Source organism: Stenella coeruleoalba (genome assembly GCF_951394435.1).
Source record: "Stenella coeruleoalba genome assembly, chromosome: 20".
NCBI classification, from domain to species: Eukaryota; Metazoa; Chordata; class Mammalia; order Artiodactyla; family Delphinidae; genus Stenella; species Stenella coeruleoalba.
In genome coordinates this window covers 46,978,683-47,002,830 of record NC_137166.1, presented here as the reverse complement: position 1 = coordinate 47,002,830, position 24,148 = coordinate 46,978,683, and the positions used below count along the sequence as shown (strand labels likewise).

Below are 24,148 nucleotides of genomic sequence, written 5' to 3'. Positions count from 1 at the left end.
CTGCACTTTGACTAATGGCTCTGCCCAGATGAAATCATTGTTTCCATCTAGAGGGAGAATCTTTTTCTAATTAACACAAAGGCACCCCATTGGCCCTGAGTTGAACCAGGGCCCCTGGCACAGAAAGCTCTGAATCCTAACCACTAGACCACAGGGAACTCCTTAACTTCTATGCATATAGACAGCTGGCTTTGCGCAGTCATGGCCATTGCAGGTTGGATTCTTTGGGAAGCAGACTTTGAGATGATGTTTGGTGGGTAGGATATTTATTAAGGAGTGCGGTTGGGATCAACAAACACCTGTGGAAGGAAACGGAAGGCGAGGCAGTGGGCAGAGGAAGAAGTTAAGCTGCGGTGTATATACAGGAAAAGTTGGCATACACTGCTGCTGCAGAAACAAGCAAAATACTGGAAAAGGATGAACAATGAATGTGATTTGCTGATTCTATTTTCCCACACTCAAAACTAGACACGCAACTGGCATTAGCTCCAAAGTGAAGGAAAATGAGTCTGGGGCTGAAACAAAAGTACACACACTGAATGGCAACATCTGTGAAATTCACCTGTGGACCTACCCAACAGAAAGTAACTGCAAAGGAGTACAATTGTACAGGTTTATTCATTAAACATGCTATTTCATTTTTTCCCTGTTTTCCTTTTCTCTCTTACAAAAACAAAACGAAACAAAATGAAACAAAAAAACTTTTTTCTCCCTAAAGTCAACAGCTTACCAAGCATTGGTGAGTGTGCCCTACTTGCTGAAAGGCTCTTTTTGTGAGCTGAGGTGAATGCACTCTGAAAGAGGCTAATGACCACCCTGTGGGGGTGAGGGCGATGCACCTTGTTCAGCGCGATCGGTCACATCTAGGGGGTAAATATTATTATGCAGCATGTTTCCTCCTCATTGGCTTAGATGTTTCTGATCCTAAATAAGTCTTCGGCTTTCCTTTTACACAGCTCAAGGCCCCACTGAGGCTTTTTTTTCCCCTAAAGAGAAGAGAGAGAGGAAGGGAGGGAGAGAGGGCTGGGGAAGGCGGGAGGCCCAAAGAAGAGAGAGAGAGCCTGACAGTAAGAGTCTGAGGTCGAGTACAGATCTTCTAGAACATTACAGATCAGCAAGATGGTAGCCTCTCTTCAGGGCAAATCGTGACAGCCACAGAGACGCAGAAAGTCTGGGCTGCAGAGTCTGGGGCCCCTCCCTCCCTCACCTGCTGGCAGCCGGCATTCTCACCTCTCAACCAGCCTTGCAGTTGCAGCCCTTGTCCTGCAAGGAGGGAGCACTAGCCCCATGGTGACCAGCTGGGTGCTACTCGCACGGTTGGCCAGTCTGAGCCTGCAGGGGTCACTGGCCAGAGCTGTCCGGCCCAACACCTGGCCCAGACACCTGCTGAGAATCAGCTCTCCTACCAGTGCCAGATATGTGCGTGGAAGGGACTAGTATCACCAAGGTTAGTGTTTGTTTTGTTTCTTTTTTTTCTTCCCTTTTTAAAAAAATTATTCATTTATCAATTTTTGGCTGTGTTGGGTCTTCGTTGCTGCACACAGGCTTTCTCTAGCTATGGCGAGCGGGGGCTACTCTTCGTCGCGGTGCGCGGGCTTCTCACTGCGGTGGCTTCTCTTGTTGCAGAGCACGGGCTCTAGGCGCGCGCGGTCTTCAGTAGTTGTGGCGCGTGGACTCAGTAGTGTGGCTGGCGGGCTCTAGAGCGCAGGCTCAGTAGTTGTGGCACACAGGCTTAGCTGCTCCGTGGCATGTGGGATCTTCCAGGACCAGGGCACGAACCCGTGTCCCCTGCATTGGCAGGCGGATTCTTAACCACTGTGCCACCAGGGAAATCCCTTGTTTTGTTTCCAAAAGAAGCAGTTTCAGCAGCAGGAGCCAGAACAGAGGTTATGCAATCAGAGGATCCGGCCAAGTGGGGAATGGGTGAAGGTGGTGGGGATGGGGAGAGGGAGGAGGAGGGGAGGGGAGGGGAGGGGAGAGGGAGGGGGAGGGGAGGGGAGAGGGAGGGGAGGGGAGGGAGAGGGAGGGGGAGGGAGAGAGGAGGGGAGGGGAGGGGGGAGGGGAGGGGGAGGGGAGGGGGGAGGGGAGGGGGAGGGGAGGGGGAGGGGAGGGGGAGGGGAGGGGGAGGGGAGGGGGGAGGGGAGGGGGAGGGGAGGGGAGGGAGGGGGAGGGGAGGGGAGGGGAGGGGAGGGGAGAGGGAGGGGAGGGGAGGGGGCGGGGGAGGGGGATACTTCCTGGAATACTTCCGTAGCCTGTTGTCTTTTTAATTAAATTGTCTTTTAGTGAATATTTATTGAGTAGCCTCTCGGGGGGTGGGGACACAGCAAAGACTGAGACAAGTCCAGTGGGAGAGGCACTTATGCTGGAGCAGTGACAGGCAAGCCAATATTTTCCCAGTACTAAATCAACCCAAGGGCCAGGTACCAGACGACTAGGACAGCCCCTACGCTCCAGAGCCCCCTGGAATGACTCAGATTAGCCAGTCCTATGCTGCTGCCTCTGCCCTGCCTTTCCCAGTGAAGGCTGTGGCCTGTGTCTTCCTCTTATTCCTTGCTGCCTCTGGACCAATGCTGCTGGCGGCCTTTTCCTGTGGCCCTGCGTGCTGTGCCTCTCATTCCTGGGGGGAATGTGGCCAACATTAGACTTTTCTTGAATGGCATTGACCTCTCCATGTTATCACTCAGTCACCTCCACCAATTAGAATCCCATGGGCACAAATGAGACAGCCCTAGAGGCTGCAGAATCCGATCTTGTCAAGGTGCTGAGCCTGGTCCCATCACTCCAGGGCTGGGGGTGGAGGGACAGAATGCACGGGCTCAGGTGACCCGCCAGGCAGAGTGGTGAAGAGCAGGGACTGAGCCACAGCGCTGAGTCTGGATCATGACCCTGCCATTGCCCAGCGCTGTGAGTCTGAGTGAGTTTCTTAAGCTCTCTGTCCCGCTTTCCCCATGTAGAATCCCTTCCTCCAAGGGTCACCGGGAGATTAACTGAGTTAATACTTGTAAGAAGCATGGAGCGTCTAGTGGCCCGTGGGAACGTGATACATGAGTTAGTTGTCATTACTGATCGACAAGGGTTTAGTCAGCATATGTGACATATTAATGTAGGCATAGGGACTCTAGCAAATAACAAGAAACTCAAAGCCCCTCCCCTCGTGGAATTGGTAACTTCTAGCAGACGAGACAGTCTTAAAGCAAACAGCGTATTGAATAAATAAGATGACCTCAGCTAGTGATAAATGCCACGAAGCAAATTAAAGAAGGAAATATGATGGATACTGACTGGTGAGGGCTGCTTCAGATTGGGTAGTCAGAGAGGGCTTCTTGGAGGCGGTGACTTCTGAGAGTCGATCATGGGAAGGTGTGTGGAGGCATGTTCCTGGCAGAGGGAGCAGCAAGGGCAACTTCCTTAAGGTGAGAGCCAGCTTGACAAACTCTAGGAGCCATCAGAGGTGGCCTCTGACAATGACTCCTCCTACCCAAGTGACAGCTCCATGAGGACAGGGATTCTTACCGATTTTTTCATTATTGTGATTATTTGCTTTGCTCCCTGTGGACCCCTCATCCTCCAGAATAGTGCCTGGCACATAATAGGGTTCATAATAACCATGTGTGGCATACATAAGAGCTGTATCTTCCAGGGATCCAAAATACTTGTGCACAATTTCTCCAGGTGGGCACGACAGTCACATTGCACAATCATTTCAGGGCATTTGTGGGCTCCTGCTATCAATCTTTGGATTCCAGGCAAAGAACCCTCACTTCTCCAAATTTGGGGGTTGGAGGGCGTATCCTTAAAGTTCTCAGTCATTCCTCTCTTGGGAGGGTACGTGTTGAAATGATGGACTGGAGACAGATTGCCTGGGTGTTGCACCTGACTGCTAGCTGGTGACCTTGAGAAGTGATTTTTCTTTTTTTTTTGCGGTACGCGGGCCTCTCATCGTTGCGGCCTCTCCCATTGCGGAGCACAGGCTCCGGACGCGCAGGCTCAGCGGCCATGGCTCACGGGCCCAGCCGCTCCGCGGCATGTGGGATCTTCCCGGACCGGGGCACGAACCCGTGTCCCCTGCATCGGCAGGCGGACTCCCAACAACTGCGCCACCAGGGAAGCCCCAGATAAGTGATTTTGAGGCAGGAGATAGATGGCCCCAGGCTGAGCAGCTGGAGTTCGTTCCCTGTGGACAGAAACTCCAAAATATCAATAGCAGGACAGTAGAGAGAGGAGGCCGGGCCCTGCCCAGATAATAGATAAAAGGCTCTTTATTCCTCGTTCTTGAAATCAAGGAGACCTCCCTGTCTATACACGCACAGAAAGGCTCCCTGGAGGTCAAAAAGGGATGGGGCGCCACCCCATAGTAAGTGATGCTAGCTACCCGTAGGCCTCTTTGCTAGAATCCATCTCGGCTAAGAGATGTACACACACACAGAGGAGGAGCCTAAGTTATAGCAAATACGGACGCAGAACCAGGCAAAGCAAGATGATTGACCAAAGGAAACCCAGACGAAGCTCCCCATAAAAGTGATTCAAACTACCACGAGGGCAGGACTCTCTCTCTGAGCCCGCCCGTGTGTCTGTCCACACATACTGGACTTTTTTCTCCTAATAAATACTTTATTTGCTTCACTACTTTCCATTTCTACGTGGAAATTCATTTCTACGCAGCTGACGGGCCAGGGCCTTTCACTGGTCACTGGCCCCTAGTGGTGTAGTGGCCAGGATTCAGCACTTTCACTGCCGTGGCCCGACCTCAGTCTCTGGCGGGGAACCAAAATCCTGCTTCAAGCCGCTGCAGGCCAAGGCCACCGGGGATCAACTTCATCCTCTGCATGGCTTCATCTGTAGGGTTTAGTCAGCATATGTGACATATTTTGTAAACTGGAGATAATAGTTGCACTTACCATGTAGGGTTGCTGTGGGACCAGGTGAGATCTGTGCAAAGGACTTAGAACGTGCCTGGGACATAGTGCCAAGTGTTAGCCGCAATTATCATCACTGAGGCTTGTTGCTGGGATTAAGAGATCAAGTCTGTCGGGGCCTGGCACGCAAGACACGTAAGACACACTAGAAAAATACTGACTGAGTTGGCTGCTCACGAGGCCTGGCCAGGTCGCCAACCCCTTTGATTGGGTTATATATCTCCTCCCTGCTGCCGCCTCTGTTTCTGCCTCAGGCAGGTCTCTGTGTCCTTCCCCGGACTGTTCTCTTCTCTGTGTCTCTTTGCCCCTCTCTCTGACTTTCTGTCCCAGTCCTTTTGTGTTTCTCTGGCTCTCTACTCTGAATCTCTATTTCTTGCTTCTCTAGATCTCTCCAGGTCTCTCTCAGTCTTTATCTGTGTCTACACATCTCTGAGCATGTGTCTCTCTAGCTCTAGCTCTCCCTTTCTCTGTATGTGTCTCTCTCCATCTCTGGCTCTGTCTCTCCCTCTGTCTGCGTTTTGTGTCCTTCTCTGATGCCTTCTCCCTGTTTCTCTGGGTCCTAGTTAATCATTCCCTGCCTCCTCCCTCCCCCTCATCCTCTCCCCACTTCTCTCTTTTCATCTCTTTGACACTTTGTCTCTTTCTCTCTCTCCTTGGCTCTCTTACTCTCCCTCTTCCTCCCTCTCCCTCCCTCTCCCTCCCTCTCCCTCCCTCCCTCTCTCCGTCTCCCTCCCTCTCCCTCCCTCTCCCTCTCCCTCCCTCTCTCCCTCCCTCTCTCCCTCCTTCTCCCTCCCTCCTTCTCTCCTTCTCCCTCCTTCTCTCCCTCCTTCTCTCCCTCTCCCTCTCCCTCCCTCTCCCTCCCTCTCCCTCCCTCTCTCCCTCCCTCTCTCCCTCCCTCTCCCTCCCTCTCCCTCTCCCTCCCTCCCTCCCTCTCTCCCTCCCTCTCCCTCCCTCTCCCTCCCTCTCCCTCCCTCTCTCCCTCCCTCTCTCCCTCCCTCTCCCTCCCTCTCCCTCCCTCTCCCTTGCTCTCCCTCTCTCTCCCTCTCACTCTCTCTCTCTCCCCCTCTCTCTCTCTCCCTCTCCCTCTCCCTCTCTCCCTCTCTCTCCTTCTCTTTCTCCCTCTCTCTCTCCCTCTCTCTCCCCACTGCCACTCTTCCTCTCTCTTGATTTTGGTCACTCTGAAATCGCTTTCTCTTGCTCTTTTCTTACTTAACACACATTGCTTGTTGTTGTTGTTGTTTTTGCCCCATACGTACCCATCTGGCTCGCTGCCCACGGAGGGAGTAATAGGGAGCTGATTATGTAACTTTGTTAGGAGTTCAAGGTGGTGAGGGACGTGGAGGAGGCCAGGAAGGAACATTTTCTCCCTTCTCACCCTCTTAGCCTCTCCTTTTTCCTCAGTCCGTCAGCCTGGCCTCAGACAGGCCTCTCCAGCTCCCTTCTTCCTGCATTGGGTGGAGAGATCTGATAACCGGCCCCCTCACCTGGAGAGGGTAGAGACTAAATAGCACAGGACCGGAGGGGGTTGGGGTGCTTAGAAGAGGAGGCAGAGGCTGCAGGCAGGGAGAGCTTCCCCCAGGAGAATGGATCTGTAAATGGATCTGTAAAGCTGAGGAGAGAAGGGGGTGAATGTTTATTAGATGGAGATCCTCCTGTGTCAGGAGAAACTGGGCATGGGGACTGACTATGTGAACGTACTGAAAGGAGAATAGCTGTAGTAAGAGAGAGGGGGTCTCTGATCATTGATGTGTGAGGGGACATCCAGGTAATACATAGATCCAATATTTTCCCCTCAGGAGGAGCATGTTTAGAAATTTGAGATTCAGAGGATACAGATCTAAGTTTAAATTTTAGCTGTGTCATTGTATAGCCATGTTGTTTTTTCATTTTAATAAAGATTTCTGAACCTAAAACCCAAAAACACTTCCTGTAAAATTGGTTTCATGGTGCTGAACTCTTTTAACTTTTGCTTGTCTGTAAAACTTCTGATCTCTCCATCAAATCCGAACGAAAGCCTTGCTGGGTAGAGTAGTCTCAGTTGTAGCTTTTCCCCTTTCATCACTTTAAATATATCATGCCTCTCCCTTCTGGTCTGCAGAGTTTCTGCCGAAAAGTCAGCTGACAGCCTGATGAGTGTTCCTTTCTATGTAATTTGTTGCTTTTCCTTTGCTGGTTTTAATAGTCTCTCTTTATCTTTAATTTTTGCCATTTCACTTAGTTATGTGTCTTGGTGTGCTCTTATTTGGTCTTGATCCTGTTTAGGACTCTCCATGTTTCCTGGACCTGGATGTCGTTTCCTTACCCAGTTTTCAGTTATTCTGTTTTCAGATATGTTCTCTGCTCCGTTCTCTCTTCCTTCTCCTTCTGGGGTCCCTGTATGGCAAATATTAGTATGCTTGATGTTGTCCTAGAGATCTCTTAAACTGTCTTCAATTTTTTTTTTTTTTGCTGTGCGCAGGCCTCTCACTGTTGTGGCCTCTCCCGTTGCGGAGCACAGGCTCTGGATGCGCAGGCTCAGCGGCCATGGCTCACGGGCCCAGCCACTCCACAGCATGTGGGATCTTCCCAGACCAGGGCACGAACCCGTGTCCCCTGCATCGGCAGGCGGACTCTCAACCGCTGCACCACCAGGGAAGCCCTGTCTTCAATTTTTAAAATTCTTTTTTCTTTTCTCTGATCAGCTTCAGTGATTTCCACTACTCTGTCTTCCACCTTGCTGATCTGTTCCTCTGTATCATCTAATCGACTGGTGATTCCCTTGAGTATATTTTTAATTTCAGTTATTGTACTATTCAGCCCTGGTTGGTTCTTCTCTATTAACTCTTTGTTAAAAGTTTCTAACTTCTCACTCTGTCCGTTCAGTCTTCTCCTGAGTTCTTTGACCATCTTTATGACCATCTTTGACCATGAACTCTTTATCGGGCAGATTGCTTATCTCCACTTCACTTAGTTCTTCTTCTGGGGCTTTATCTTGTTCCTTCATTGGGAACATATTCCTGTCGCCTCATTTTGCCTAATACAGTGTTTTTATTTCAATGTACTTGGTAGGTAGGTTATGTTTCCCGACCTTGGAGAAGTGGTCTTTTGTGGGAGACGTCCTATGCAACCCAGTAGGATACTCCCCTCTGGTCACCAGTACTGTGTGATCTAGGGGTGCCCCTTATGTGTGCTGCATGAGCCCTCTGGTAGTAGTGGGCTGCGGTCTGGTAGATGTGGCTAGCCCCAGTCTGGTTGGTTGCCAGGCCCTGCCTTGTGTAGAGGTGGCCAGCCACTAGTGGTTGGGGCTGAGACACAAGATGGTGGCTGGTTGTGGAGCTCCAGGGGGTCCTGGTGCTAGTGCTGGCTCACTGGTGGGCAGGGCTAGGGCTCAGGGGGTGCTGGTGGGTGTGCTGGGTTCTGACAGGGCAGGCTGCAGGATTGCTGTGGTCCTAGGGCTGCTGTCCTCCAGTTGGTAGGTGGAGCCAGGCCCAGGGGGTCCTGGGGCTAGTGTCAGCCACTGATGGGTCTTGGGGTCACTGACTGCAAGGCCCCGGGTGCCTCAGAGCTAGTGTCAGTCTGCTGGTGGTTGGGGCTGGGTCCGAATGGCTGGCTGTGAGGCCTCAGGGGTCCTGGCACTAGTGCTGGTGCACTGATGAGAGGGGCTGGGTCCTGGGGTGGCTGGGGGCTCTGGGGGTCCTACAGCAGCTGGCCTGCTGATGGGTGGGGCTGTGTCCCCACCCAATTAGTTGCTTGGCCTGAGAAGTCCCAGCAATGGTGTGTAAAGTCTGGTGGGTGGGGGACAGTGTTGGAGCCTGAGGCTAATATGCTAAAGAGAGGATTTAAAAATCGTATTTGCCAACACCAAAGTCCTCACGGTAGAACGAGCCCCTCAGAATGGCTGCCCCAGTGTCTACGTCTCCAAGGTGAGCTCCAGTTGCCTCCTGCCTCTCCAGGACCCCCTGGGCCTGGCTCCACCTACCAACTGGAGACTGCCCTGTCAGACTCTCCAAGGTCAGCAGGTGGGTCTGACCTATACTCCTTTCACAGTACTGCTTCTGCCCCGGCCTCAGAGCATGAGGTTTTGTGTGTCCTTTAAGAGTGGAGTCTCTGACCTCTTCCCTGGTGGCGCAGTGGTTAAGAATCCACCTGCCAACGCAGGGGACACGGGTTCGAGCCCTGGTCCAGGAAGATCCCACATGCCTCAGAGCAACTAAGCCCGCGAGCCACAACTACTATAGAAACCCACGGCATCTTTATAATAACCCTAAAAAGCGGGTGTTATCATGACCCCAGAGATGCTGAGGAGGAAGCTGAGGCGGAGGGGTGGTGGGACCGGAACACTCTCCCTGCTCCCATTATCCCGTGCAGCTCTGGCCCTCCCTCCCGCCCTCCTCTATGCCCACAGGAAAGCACGTCTGCCTGGGCGAGGCCATGGCCCGCATGGAAATCTTTCTCTACTTCACCTCCATCCTTCAGAACTTCTCCCTACGCTCGCTGGTGCCACCCGCTGACATCGATGTCACGCCCAAGGTCTCGGGCTTTGGCAACATCCCTCCGACCTATGATCTCTGCCTCACGGCCCGCTGAGCGCCCCCTGTTGGATGTGGCAGGAACTGTCCGAGAACAGAGCCCTGCCCACGTGTCCACGCGCGCCCAACCTCTTCATCTTCCTAAATTCTCACAACAGTCCTAAGATAAGGCACTATTACACTGTCAAGGGACACAGGTCAGCGAGGTTCACCCAGAAATAAGGAGCTGTGTGTCTTCTACATCCAGCAGAAAAGCAATGCTCTGTCCAAGACTTTGGCAACGGCGTGCAGATTTTAAGTTCATTTGTTCACCTCCAGCTAGGTTTCCGACTGTGCCAAATTCTTGTTGTAGACTCCATACCTTTATGCTGTTCCTTTGACTTTTCCCTGATAAAGACCAAAGGCGGCCAATGAAGAATAAGCATAATAAAATTTTTAAATGGTATAGTGCATTAGAAAAGCAAAGCAGGGAAATGGCCTAGGGAACTCCAGAATTGGAATTTTCAGCTGGTGGCATGGGTGGTTTCACAAGACAGTGAGGAGCAAGCTGTGCAGATATCTGGGAAGGGAGCACTCCTGGCAGAACAATTAAGAAGAGCAGAGTCCTAAGGCAGAAGACTGTGTGTGTGCGTGAATCCGCAAGGAGACACGGGGCTGGAGCAGAGGAGGAAATGAGAGAGTAGGAGTGAATGAGATGAGGCAAAGGGTTAAAGGGCTGGATTGTGTGGGGCCTCGTGGCCTTTGGTGAGGACCTGAGCGAGATGGAGGTCTTTGGGGAGGTTGGGGAACATAGGGTGACATGTATCGACATGTTCTGAATGGCTCGCTCTAGCTATTATACAATGAATAAACTGAGGGAGGGAGGGAGGACAAAATCAGGGACCAATTGGGAAGCTACTATAAGCAGTGATGTTGGCTCAGACACAGCAGAACCAGTGGAGGTGGGGAGAAGATGATGGGTTTGGGATTTATTATGATGCATGAGACTGCAGGGTTTGCTAATGTATTGAACACAGGGCGTGAGTGAAAGAGGGGTTTCAGGTATCACTCTAGGGATAACAGCTCATCCTTTATAACTTCTTTCTCAACAGGATATCTCCCAGAGACTCCCAAGTCCCCTAACCGTCAAGGTTCCTATTTTTAATCAACATAAAATGTCTTTGGCTAATTTAAGTAGAAAAGTCTGCTAGCTACTGGAAGGTGACTGGTTAGCTCACAAAATCAATAGGAATTCTGGAAAGCTAGGCTAAGAATATGAGTAGGAAAAAAAGAGCTGTGTCAGGAGGACATCAGCCAAGGTAATGACCAGAACCATCCAGCTAGGGGCTGCTGCTGCCACTGCCACCCCACCCAGTCCCCAGGCACTGAACACTACTGCTTTGGGACTCTTGACCCATTGAAGCCACTGTGGACAACTTCCTAATCGTGTCTGTGTTTTTGTGTCACTTCCTCCAGCAAGAGTCAAAGTTCCCAGTAGGATGATCCAGTTAGCCAAGCCACAGTCAGAATGTGGTGAGGAAGAATTAATGGTTACCCCTTCAGCTGCTGTGGTGGGAGACAAAGACTTTCCCCTGATGAAGTGTCACACAATATGGGATTTTCTAAAATTGGAAGAGTTTTGAGACTGGGTATGGGATAAAGAACAAATGCCATGATGGACAGTATGTAAATTGAGTCCTTCAGGAAACAGAGGTTCAGACAGAGCTGGGAGTGCATCATTTTATTGGGGGGTAATGTGTGGGAAAGACAAAAGAGGAAGAAAGCAGAGTGGGTCAGGAAAAGTCTTCAGACAAGGATACAGATCTGACAGCCATGAAAGGAAAGAAGGGAGGGAGAAGAGTTGGGCAGTGAGAGACTAGGACCACCATGGAGAGTCACCTAATGGGTACCTCTGTAGTGAAGATTGCTGTCAGGGGTATCTCATGTCGGACAAGAAATGGTCATGCCTTGTACCCACCTTCACTTTTATTGATGAGGAGAGTCAATTAGAAACTTCCTAGAAATTCTGAGGGCTATAAGGCACTGTACTCATTCAACAAACACCCCTATTCTAAATGGGGCCCTGTGGAAGGGACTGAAGCCATAATGGTGACCAGGATAGATTCATTCAGTGGCCACATGGGGCTCACAGTGAAGTGAAAGACTAACATCTCTGGACAGTGACAGCAAGAGTAGCCAGGGCTCTGATGGAAGGACAGGATAGTGTCGAAGGCTATGATGCAAGAAGAGGAGCCCAAGGGTTTGGGGTGACACCAGATGGTATGAGAAAGTTTTGAGAGAGTCGATATCCCTTTTATTTCCTTGGAGTAAATTCTTCTCAGAGATTAGGTGAATCGATTGCCTTTATACTTTCACTGGTAGGAAGAACACATCAGGATATATGAGTCAGAGAGGACATTTTCTTTATTTTTTTTGGCTTTTAAAAAGGTTTTATTGGGATACAACTCACATGTCAAAAAATTCACCCCCTTAAAGTGTATAATTAAATGTTTTTTGATACATTCATAGATAGGTGCAACCATCACTGCAGTCGATTTTGGAACATTTTCATCACCTCAAAAATAAACCTCATACCTTCTAGGTGTCATTCCCCTACTCTGTCACCCCACCCCCCACCCTAAGCAACAACTAATCTACTTTCTATTTCTATAGCTTCTCTGTTCTTGACTTTCATATAAATGGAATCATGCAATATGTGGTCTTTTGTGACTGGCTTCTTTTGCCTAGCATAATGTTTTCAAGGTTCCTGCTAGTGACAGTATGTATCAGTACTTTATTCCTTTTTATGGCTGAATACAATTCAATTGTATGGATATACCATATTTTGCTTATCCATTTTTCTGTTAATGGAAGTATTAGTTTGCTAAGACAGGTAGTTTCCTAGGTACCATATCAAAGTATCACAAACTGAGTGGCTTTAAAAAAAAAAACCAGATGGGCTTCCCTGGTGGCACAGTGGTTGAGAGTCCGTCTGCCGATGCAGGGGACACGGGTTCGTGCCCCGGTCTCGGAAGATCCCACATGCCGCGGAGTGGCTGGGCCCGTGAGCTATGGCCGCTGAGCCTGCGCGTCCGGAGCCTGTTTTCCGCAACGGGAGAGGCCACGACAGTGAGAGGCCCGCGTACCACAAAAAAAAAAAAGCCAGAAACTTTGGCCATGGCTCAAGACTTGGCTCCTGAAAATAACCCCCACTGGCCTTCAAAGTCAAATGTTCTGGGGGCTCATCTTCCTGCGGCAGGACTCCCTGGCTGGGGAGCCCAATGTGGGGTTTGGAGCCCCTCGGCCCTTGGCAGGAATCTCTACAATTGTAATTGTCCTCCTGTTTGTGGGTTGACCACCTGGGGGTATAGGTCTTGACTATGCTGCATCTCTGACCTTCCTACCCATGTCATTGTGGTTCCTTCTTTATACCTTTAGCTGGAGAAGATCTTTTCTGCTAGTTTTCAGGTCTTTCTCATCAACAGTTGCTCTGTAAATAGTTGTAATTTTGGTGGGCCTGTGGGATGAGGTGCGCTCAGGGTCTTCCTGCTCTGCCATCTTGGCCACTTTAACAGGTGTTCTATTAATAGCTGCTAAATAAATGAACCACGTGTCCAAATTTTTCTTCCATTTCCCGGTCCTACTCTGAATAGTCTCTCCTCTTAATAGCACAGTTTTTCTAACACTCTCTCCAATGAAAGTTACTCATTCAACCACCTCCAGTGAGTCTCAGGGTCAGAATTAGGGTCAATACCTCTTATGGCTCCATACCATTTTGACACCCTTGAGCACAGACATAACAGGTGTTTTTAAAATTTTGTCTGCTAAATTCCAACATTAGGGTCATGCTAGGGTTGTTCTCCATCAATTTCCTTTTCTCAAGTATGGTTATATTTTCCTGTATCTTCATATGCCTAGTAATTTTGGATTTGATCCTGGATATTGCAAGTGGTACATTGTAAAGACTCTGGATTCTGTCATGTTCTGCTGAAGAATATTGATTTATTTTGTTTTGTTTTCAGGGAGCAGTTAATTTGACTGAGCTCAAAGGCTCAGCTCTGAAATCTTATTTCAGTTGTGTTAGCCTTGGTTGACACCGCGTGGAGTTTTCCAGCACATAAATAGTTCAACAATCAGTCAGAAATTTGGACAGAGTTTATACATAGAATTTGGGGCTCCCCCTCTCTGTCTCTCTCCTTTTTTGAGATTCTACCACCACTACCACCAGGTGTTATAATCACCCTAAACTCTGTCCTCTGGTTCTTCAAGTCAGAAAAATTCCAATGTTTCTATCTGTGTTTTAGCCGCCTCCACGGCACCTTCCGGGGCTTGCCTTCAGGCCAAAATATATAATAAACAGGAAATTCTCTTCCTCTAGCTCCCTTCAGTATCTGCCTGCTTTATTCACTTTTCAGCCATTTCAGGGAATTGGGGTTTATTTTAATGTTTTATTCTGAGTTTATAGTTGTTATTTTCAGGATACTTGTCCCTATAGAAGCTATTCAACCATAACCGGAATCAGAAACTCCTCAGAGCACGTCTAGAGTATGACCCCTCCATCCACTTATAAAAATTCTTTCTTTTTTGAGTCTGCCTCCTTCATCTCTGTCATCTCGCAAACTTTCCCCCCTCTCTCTACTCCAAGACCTGACATTCTTCTGAGAAGGAGCCTCTTCAGTGGCCATGGCTATCCAAACAATCAGACAAAAGGAAACTTGACTGTGTTCTCTTCTTTGGTCTCACTAATTCCAGCCAACACTCCCACCAGCCCTACCCTAATCCTTGTCATCACTGAAATCTGAAACACAAACATCTCACTCCCTGACCAAACCCCTTGTTCTCCAGGCTCACTCACCATTTCACTGCCAATAGCCTGGATGGTAACACTGGTTGAGCAGGTCTTTGGTTAATGTTCCAAAGAATACAAAAACAATAAAAGGTCAAGTCTCCTCCCTATTGAGAGACCTTTTAAATATACATTTGTAACATTTTGGAATGTTTTGTTTCAGGCTTACAAGGAAGTTTTTCAAAAACCACAGGCTATCAAGGACAGTTTTCTGATGGTTCATCAAGAAGAAAAGGTGGAGCTTGGCAGTCTAGAGCGGTGGTGAAGAGCATGAAATTTAGAGTCAGCCACACGAGACCATGTTCAGCCTCTACCTTTATTGCCTGTGAAACCCAAAGCAACTCACTTCCAACTCTTTGGACCGTACTTATCTCATTTGCAAAATGGGGATGACAAAACCAACACCATAGGCTTGCTATGAGGACTTTAATAAGCTCACACTCATTAAAAATTTCACACAGTAAGATGCTAAGTTCAATGAATGATATCACTATTGCAGTACTAGTATTTAAATTTAAAACAAGAAGGCTAACTTAAGATTCTCATGTGGGGAATTCCCTGGCAGTATAATGGTTAGGACTCCATGCTTTCACTGCCAAGGGTGCGGGTTCAGTTCCTGGTCAGAGAACTAAGATCCCACAAGCCGCACGGTGTGGCCAAAAAAAAAAAAAAAAAAAAGATTCTCATCTGGAAATTTGTTGGAACTAGTTAGAGGTGGTGGTTTCTCAACACGGTGAAGGTACCAAACGCCGCTGAACATTTTATGGTGTATAAATTTCACTTCGATTTTTAAAAAAAGATTCTCATTTGGACAGCATCATACATTTCAGGCACACTTGTGGGCATGAGCCAGGTTTTTCCTAAGAGTTTTGGGTCAGGCTAGGGGGTAGAGGATAGAGAGTTAATTGATAAGGTTGGGACAGGGAACGGTGAGGTGTTACTGTGAAATATATCTGCTCTGTTCCATCCATCTCACATATCCAAGACCTGGCTTGGACCGCCCTGCTCTCTTCCCTTACCTGTGAACTCATCCCACAAGACCCAGTTCAAATGACACCTCCCCTACCAGGCCTTCCCAATTCTCAACCCTAAGTAGTAATTTATTACTAATAATTACTAATTAAAACTAATGGCATCACTGAGGACTTTAATTTATCCAGATCTGCTCTCCCACTAGCCTAAGAAATCCCTAAGAGCAGGGACTATGCCATGGTTCAACATGTCCAAAGTCGAGCTCGTTTTCTCTTGCCTCAGACCTGCTCTTGACCTGTGTCCCCAAACCAATAAACAACACTACCATCTCTCCCCAACACTAGCCTCCTCCCTCACCACAGCAAAGTCAACATAGAACCAGGTAAGAATTAGTTCTTCCTTCCATATCTTTCTCCAATCCGCACTCTCTCCCCATCTCCATGGTCCTGTCCTCTCTCACCTGTAGAAGTCACTTCCTCATCTCTCCGCTTATGGTCTCATCTCCAAAACTCTGAAGAATCTTTCTGAAACACAAATCTGACCATTTTGTTCCCCTGCTTAAAAGCCTTCTGTGACTCCCCGTAGCTTCAGGACAGAGTCCAAACTCCCTCAACCCAGTTGCATATGGTCCACCAGATCGGACACCTGCTCATGGCTCCAGACTCACCAGTGAACATGGCCCCAGATCTCTGTGCTCTAACAAGCTCTCAACCATGCTCCACGGGCCTCTGGCCTTTATACAAGCTGATTCCTCTGCCTGGAACTCTCCCTCCCCACTCTCCTTATCCTTCCATGGAAAAATTCCTACTGCGTCCCCTAGTGGTTTACCCAGAAACTACAAGGTTGAATCAGGTGTCCCAGCCCTGAGCCCCGCCATCTTGACCTTGACCTTTCTGCCTGTGCCCCCATCTTGACCTTGACCCCTCTGCCTGTGCCTCCTCATCCCAGCACTATCCATTCTGAGCTGTCATTGCCTGGTGACTGATCTGTCTCCCCCTCTGGAGTGAGAGCTCCATAAGGGCAGGTCCCAGGGCTGTCTTGGTCACCCCTGTGCTCTCAGCATCACCCAGCACAAGCTGGCATGAAGTGGTGGGTTCAGTAAACACTGGTTGAATGCCTCTATTAAAAGGCTTAAGAGCCTGGGGATAATACTGTGGGAAAGAGAATTTTCTGAGAAGTTGATCCAATAGGAGTGACCTACCTCGAATGTTCTCAGGACACATCTGTCCTATGGAAGTTTTTCTACTTAGTATGACCCTTGAAGACTGAAGGAGGTAATATCCTGAAAAATAAGGGAACTATTTGTTTTTTTTTTTTAAGAAGGGAAATGGAGGGACTTCCCTGGCTGTCCAGTGGTTAAGTGTTCACCTTCCAATGCAGGGGGTGCGGGTTCGATCCCTGGTGGGGGAGGTAAGATTCCACATGCCTCATTGGCTAAAAAGCCAAAACATAAAACAGAAGCAATATTGTAACAAATTCAATAAAGACTTAGGGAAATGGAGCTGGGCCAGGTCTCTTGGAATCCAAACACATAAGTGATAGGGGTCCTGTAACTCTTTGTTCCGGCAATGTTGGCCCTTTGAGTTTATCTTGTTCTTTGTTCTTGGATCACACCACACATACCTGGGCTTAGTCTTCACAGCTGGTGTTTACCAGGGGTAACCAACACTATTAAGGAAAAATGTCAGTGAGGGAGAAACAGCAGGACCACTCCTCTTTTCTCTACTCCCACTTTCAGCATCCTAGGGTCCCTCTCTGTTCCCGACACTGGAGTTTACCCAAATCTCTCCTGACATAGTTCTCTCTGCCTGCTAATAACAGCCCTGACACACCAGGAATCACGCCTAACGGGGACTTCACACACCCTCAAATACAACCTTCTCTTCCCAAATACTCCCTTTCCACTGGTGGGGAAACCCAATCGCAGGAAGGGGAAGTGAGTGCAGAGCAGGAGAGAAAGGGTTCACACGTGTGCCCCTTGCCCACTCTCTGTTTTCTGTCCTCAGTATACCCACATGTAAAATGGGAAACATCAATAATAATAATAATAATAATAATAATAATAATGGAAATGATACAATCAATGTAGAGGGCTTCCCTAAGCATCTGGGTAGGGAACCATTGGGGCTCTCTGTGAATTCTAATCCTTGAGACAGCTGGGATTTTTCAGTATCATATTGATGTTTATTACTATTTCCAAGCTCTGGCCAGTCCCTCTGCCAGCTGAGACCGTGAGTTACTCTTCTCCAGTTCTGTGGGAAGTTCCATGGAAGTGCAGCTATGGTCTTCTACCTCTTGCCCAACCACAGATAGTCAGTTCCATGACCCCTATCCTGACCTCACTTTGAGGTCCCAATGAGAATTCTGGGAATCAAGAGGCAGCATTGTGTCCAAAGTAAAGGCAGATCAACATCTGGGGTCAGATTCCATGATCCAGCTGGACTCTCCTCCCAGGAACACCACATCCGCAGCCCGGGGTCCTTTCTCACCTCAAGACCCTCAAACCCATTCCCTGGAATCTCCCCCCACTATGAGACCCTTCAACCTACATCTCTCCTCACCAAAAGACCCCCCAATCCACAGCCACACATCCTGTTTCATTCTAATACCCTTATATCCAGATCTTTGAATGCTTCTTTCCCAAGACCCCAAAATCCACCACTTTGGGGTCCCTTCTCACTCTGAGATCCCAAATCCAAAGCTTAGGGGCTCCCCCAAGCAAATATTCCACAATCTTCAACTCTGGAACTTATCAGCTGCCCTCCACAGCCTAGGGTCGTGCCTCCCGAGGGAACCACAAATTCCATATTGGGGCCCACTCTCTGTTACTCTGATCTGAGGTCCCCCTCCTCCTTCCTTGCTGGCTCTGTCCCAAGCTAGGTGGGGAGCATAGTGGGGGGTATAGCTGGGAGGTGAAATGAGACAATTATGCAATCAGGACCAAAGTCGGCCCTTCTCTCCCAGGTAGTATAAAAGCAAACCACCCCAGACATCACCAGCTGACTGTCACCCCCAGTGCCACCATGCTGGCCTCAGGGCTGCTTCCTGCGGCATTGCTGGCCTGTCTGACTATACTGGTCTTGATGTCTGTCTGGCGGTAGAGGAAGCTCGAGGGGACACTGCCTCCTGGACCCACCCCTTTGCCCTTCGTCGGGAACTACCTGCACCTGAACACCAAGCAGATGTACAACTCCTTCATGAAGATGTCCCAAGGCAGAGAGATGGGTGGGATGGGACAGGGGTGGTGGCCTGCCCAGTTTGGTTGGGGCTTTGTGGCTGGGAATTGACGATGTTGGACCAGAGTCATAGGAAAGGAAAGGGGAGTTTTAAAGATTCAGTGTCAGGGTCCTGGCCAGGAAAGGCCACATCTTGGGATGTCCAGCTCCTTGACCGTCAGAACCTGTAGGGAAATGCATCTCGGGATGTGAGATCTGGGTACAGGGCCAGTTCAGAGTAGAGGCTGCTCTAACCACTCGCACTCACCTCCATCAGGTCAGCGAGCGCTATGGCCCTGTGTCCACAGTCCACCTGGGGCCCTGGCGGGTCGTGGTGCTGTGTGGATATGACACTGTGACGGAGGCTCTGGTGGATCAGGCTGAGGAATTCAGTGGACGAGGCAAGCAGGCTAACTTCAACTGGCTCTTCAAAGGCTATGGGGAGGGGGACCTCAGAGTGGGGGGGTGCAGGGGGTGTGGTCAGGCAGACTTGATGGCTTCAGTGTCCCCAGCCTTCTTGTCCTGACTTCCTCTGGCATTCTCTGTCCCCATTCCTGTTCGTGGTTGCCGCCCCCTCTGTCTCTCATTTGTCTTAGCATTTCTGCATCTCTGCTTCTCCCTGCCTCTCTCTCCCCTATCTCCTGTTCTCTTTCACTAGATGTCTCTTCTTTCTCTGTATCTCTTAGGAGCTCTTGGAACTTCTGCTTTGGAACCCTGGTCCTCTATCTCCTTATGCCTTTTTGTCTTTTTCTCCTTTTCAACTTCTGCGCTTCCCCAGGCTTCTCTCTCCTTCCCTCTCTCTCTTCTTTCTTAGTCTTAGAATCTCACATTATTTCTGTTTCAAAATCCCCATGCCTCCATCTCCTGGTAACAGTCTCTCCTCCTCCCAGACCCTCTCTGTTTCTCTCTCCTTATTTTTCCAGTTATTTATTTCTCCAGTTCAGTTTTAGAATCCTTCACAATTGTTATATCCGCCTCCCAGATCTCCAAGTATCTCACTTCCCCTCCTTCCCTCCTCTGTCTCTTTCTCTTCCTGTGAGTGTCTCTGTATCTCTTTTCTCGGTGTATCTTTCCTGCCTCTCTCCTTCTGATTCTGTTCTTGCATCTCGGTCTCTACCTCTTTCTGCATTTCTCTGAGTTGTATGTCTCTCTCTGTCTCTGTCTCTCTCTTTCTCCCCCGCCCACCCCCCTCCCTCCCTCCCTTGCTTCCTCCCACCCTCTTTCCCTCCCTCCCCACCCCTCCCCTCCCCGCTCAATCTCCCACTCGCTCTCTCTGCCCACCTTTCTCTCGCTCTCCGGGCCAGGCGGCTGGTCTGGGCCTGCCCCGCCCCGACTCCTACGCCCCCTCTGCAGGCTTGGCGTTCGGCAGCTGGGAGCGGGCCCAGCAGCTCCGGCGCTTCTCCATCACCGCACTGCGGGACTTGGGCGTGGGCAAGCGCGGCATCGAGGAGCGCATCCAGGGGGAGGCGGACTTCCTCATCGAGGCCTGCCGGGGCACGCACGGTGAGTGGGGGGACCCCGGAGAGTGCGAGGGGGAGGAGGAGGAAGACAGCCCGCACCGACACACGCATCCTGGCCCCGGAAGGGGTCCAGGTTGGGCGAAGGCGTCCGGCCTCCCAGCTCTGGGGTCTGAGGCTGGAAGTCTGGCTCAGCACTTCCGCGCCCTCCTCAAATTCGCAGACTGGCATCAGACCGCCAAGCTGACTCTCCCCCAAATCCCTGTCTCTCCCTAACCCCACCCCATCCCCCAGGCGCCTTCCTCGATCCCACCTTCTTCCTGAGCCGAACCGTCTCCTGTGTCATCAGCTCCATCGTCTTCGGGGGCCGCTTTGACTGCGAGAACAAAGAGTTCCTGTCACTGCTGCGTATGATGCTGGGAAGCTTCCAGTTCACAGCTACGTCTACCGGCCAGGTAACCTGTCCCACCCTGGCTCTACCATGCCTCTACCTCAACCTGCCAACTGCCCCTCCACACCAAGACAGGTGCCCCAAACTCCCATCCTCCAACAGACAGGATCCCCTCAAAACCAGCCCTTGGACAACTGAACTTGGACAACTGAACAGTTGCACCAGAACCCGGGACAGGTGGCCAATACTCAGTCTCCAAACACACCTGGATATCTCAAAAGATGCTCCCCCCAACAAAAAAAAAAAAGAATGAAAAAAAATAGACACTGCAGGCAAGATACATGTGCTCAACCCAGCTTTCTCTTCTCACCAGCGCAGGTGTCCTCACCCCAACTTACCTTAATATCTAACAGATGCTCCCTTTTAAGATATTCTATCTTTCCATCTGAATTTCTTAACACCTGGACAAGAGATCACCTCAGCCCACTTCCTGACTACCTGAACACCTGGTGCAGGAAAATGCAGCCCACCAAAATCATTGGTTATCTACACAGGTGTCCCAAACCAGCCCACTAGAATATCTAGACAGTGCCCCCTACCCAGCTTGCTTAAATATCTCAACATTTAGACAGGTACCCCAAACCAAGACCCCTAAACATGTAAACACCTGGACAGATTGTTCCCCAAACACCCAAATAAGTGTCTTCCAGCCCAGCTCACTCAAATACCTACAGAAGTGCCCCTATTGGCCCATTTGAATATATGAACACCTGAACAGGTATCTCCCTGCTTGGACACCTGCACAGCACTTGAATACCACTTGAATACCTTAACACCTGTACAGAAGCCCCCAATCCAGATTCCCTAAGTATCCACACAGCTGTTTCCAACTGAGACCACCTGAATGCCTAAACACTTAGGTGACCCCCCCTTCCAAGTCCCACCTAAATAGCTAAGCACCTGGACAGGTGTCTCCCAACCCAACCTCACCTGAATATACAAACACCAGATGTATGCTCCAATCCAGCATCACCTGAACGTCTGAAACCTGATATGTGTCCCAGTCCATCTCACTTTAATTCTTGGACAGGGTCCCTCACACTTAACTCATGTGAAAACTTAGATCTCTATTCCCATCCAGCCCCATCGAAATACCTAAACATCTGTGTAGGTGCCTTTAACCCAGTGCCTTCCTTGCCCTGCGACAGGTCCGACTCCCATTGGGTGCTGAGCACTGACAGCTGTCCTTCCCTTCCCTTCTTCTCTCCCCACCCTCAGCTCTGTGAGATGTTCTACTCAGTGACGAAATACCTGCCAGGGCCCACACTGAACCAGCCAAGTGCCCACTGCCTGCTCCTCTAGACCATCCCCCAAGACTCTCCCCTTGCACCTCCCGGGTGACTTTGGCAGGACCAGGTGAGCAAGACCCTGCACCAGCAGCGCCTACGGCCTGAATGTTGTATGTCTGTGCCACACGTAGATGTCATGCATGTTGTACCTACTTGGACGGTCATCCCTGCCCTGAGTCCTCCCAATAGCTAAACACGTTCCCCCTCCTCCCCAAGCCAAAACCCATGAGGAGATTGACAAGAACCATCAGCCCAAGTTCAAGGACGGAGCTAAGATGCCTTACACAGAGGCGGTGATCCACTGAGATCCAGAGATTCTGAGACATGATCCCCATGGGCCCGGCCCGCAGAATCACCCAGGATACCGCGAGACTTCCCCCTCTCCAAGGTGCTGTCCCACCCAGCCTAAAGGGATCTCCAACCCACTCCCTGTGACCCCGCACTCCGTTCCCCTTAGAAGCTTCCTAGCCCCTGTCCCACTCCCTCAAAGACTTTCCCAACTACCGTGTCGCTTCCACCTTCCCACTCAGAGACTCCTGAATCCCATATCTCCCCAGACCTCTTGCCTCAGGGAATATGAACCCTATGTCCCCCCCAAAATTCTTGTCTCAAGAGACATAACCTCCTTGTTCCCCCAACCTCCTGCCTTGGGAGACATGAACTGCATGTCTGTGAAAACTTCTGCCCCAGGAGACACAGAGCCCATGTTCCTCAAACTTCCCTTCTCAGGGGACATGAACCCCATGGCTGCCAAACTTCCTGCCTCGGGACCATGAATCTCATATCCCCCAAAGCTCCTCCCTCAGAGGACCCCAACTCCCATGCCTCCCACTTCCCTTCACCTAGGTCACACAAATTCCCCCTCCACCCCCGGGTGCTTTCAGCACACCCATTCCCCACTCCACCTTATCAAAGTCCCCTCCCTCCTCCCAGCCAGGGCGCCGAAGTGTTCCCTATGCTGGGCTCCATGCTGAGAGACCCCAAGCTCTTCTCCAACCCGCGAGATTTCAACCCCCAGCACTTCCTGGATGAGAAGGGGCAGTTTAAGAGGACTGATGCTTTTGTGCCCTTCTTCATCGGTAAGACACACTGCCAGGCCAACACCAACAGGGGCCTCCTTCATCTCTAAGGTGTAACCTAGTATCTTTCTCCAACTTGGAAGTCCCTCTTACCAGATACCTTGGAGCCAACCAGCTGCAACCCCCATAACTACCAAGAACCTGGGCCCAGGCAAAAGAAAAGGGATGATCATACCCATTTCAGAGATGGGGAATATTATGGCCCAGAGTGAGTCAGAGGTTTGTCCAAGGTCACTTAGATTCTTCAGATTCCTAGAAAGGCGATGGCACAGCAGCCATATTTGAGTGTGTATTTGAGGAGAAGGGGCACCTAAAGTTCCCATTGCTACAGCCTGTTTTGCTTCACCCCACCCCACGTTCTAGGGAAACAGGCTCAGAGAGGAGTAGCAACTTCTTTGAAAGTCTCTCAGGCCTCGATATTCCAGCCCATCCTCCCTGGGAGAATACAGCCGGGGGTCGGTAGTGGGGTGCAGGCAGCAATGAAAACAAGCCTCACCCCATGCCTCCCCCCTATTCCTTCAGGAAAGCGGTACTGTTTCGGAGAAGGCCTGGCTAGCATGGAGCTCTTTCTCTTCCTCACCACCATCATGCAGAACTTCCACTTCAAGTCCCCGCAGTCGCCCCAGGACATCGACGTGTCCCCCAAACACGTGGGCTTTGTCACCATCCCACAAAATACACCATGAGCTTCCTGCCCCGGTGAGCCAGGGCTGTGCCAGGGTGGGGCTGGTGGGAGGAGCAAATGGGGGAGGGAAGGGCGGGGCTAAGGATGGGGGGATGATGGATGGGGGTCAGGGGAAGGAAGGGGCAAGGTGGATAGGAGAGGAAGAAACAAACGGACTCTGTTCACCTTGCTAGAGGTGGGTTGAGAGGAAAAGAAACCTTATACTATACATTGAATAGTAACAATAACATATTATTTATTGAGCAAGTACACCGTGTCAGCTCTATGCTAATAAGCGTCATATACTCACCTCACTTAACGCTCACAAACCTATGTCACGGGGAACAGTATTCATGCCCATTTTACAGGTAACAAAGATGAGGTCCAGAGAGTTTAAGTCTCTATCCGAGGTCCCACAGAACACAAGTAAGTACTCAGCAAGTACATGAACACATATCTGTATAGGGATGGCCGTACTTAGCACACAGTCATTTAGGGAGATTCTTAAAAAGCACCCCTTCAAGTGAAAAAGCAACAACTCATCATACTATTACACAATCTGAACAGCTCTGTCCAGGAGATTTTTTCCAGAGCCCTGACAGGCAGCTGACCTGGCTTCACTACATACTTGCCCACACCCTTGCCCACTCACGCACACTTCGGATGCCAGAGCATATTTCGTGCCCAACACCAGATAAGGCGACTGTGTCCGATCAGAGCCAGACCTGGGGACAGGAGTCAGACTTCTTAATGAAATGGGTGGGAGAGAGAA

General features: G+C 50.1%; 2 protein-coding genes across 5 annotated transcripts in view; both read left to right on the top strand.

Moving 5' to 3' along the window:
• Positions 1 to 201: 201 nt before the first annotated feature.
• LOC307178449 (uncharacterized protein) overlaps positions 202 to 24,148 on the top strand; it is a gene marked incomplete at its 5' end in the record, with an annotated part of 53,283 nt that continues 29,336 nt past the window's right edge. The window contains 9 exon segments of the mRNA XM_079906643.1: positions 202 to 214; positions 8,849 to 8,914; positions 9,301 to 9,473; positions 18,323 to 18,446; positions 18,628 to 18,955; positions 19,710 to 19,939; positions 20,188 to 20,348; positions 21,563 to 21,623; positions 21,850 to 21,926. Coding sequence (XP_079762769.1) covers positions 202 to 214; positions 8,849 to 8,914; positions 9,301 to 9,473; positions 18,323 to 18,446; positions 18,628 to 18,955; positions 19,710 to 19,939; positions 20,188 to 20,348; positions 21,563 to 21,623; positions 21,850 to 21,926 — 1,233 coding nt within the window.
• The window catches only part of LOC307179490 (cytochrome P450 2A13-like), a 79,625-nt gene continuing 77,330 nt past the window's right edge, over positions 21,854 to 24,148 (top strand). For all 4 annotated transcript variants that reach the window (XM_079908709.1, XM_079908706.1, XM_079908707.1 and 1 more), the window contains exons 1-3: positions 21,854 to 22,021; positions 22,567 to 22,712; positions 23,235 to 23,411. In XM_079908709.1, coding sequence (XP_079764835.1) covers positions 22,589 to 22,712; positions 23,235 to 23,398 — 288 coding nt within the window. In that variant the 5' untranslated portion in view covers positions 21,854 to 22,021; positions 22,567 to 22,588 and the 3' untranslated portion in view covers positions 23,399 to 23,411. The remainder of the gene's footprint in view (positions 22,022 to 22,566; positions 22,713 to 23,234; positions 23,412 to 24,148) is intronic.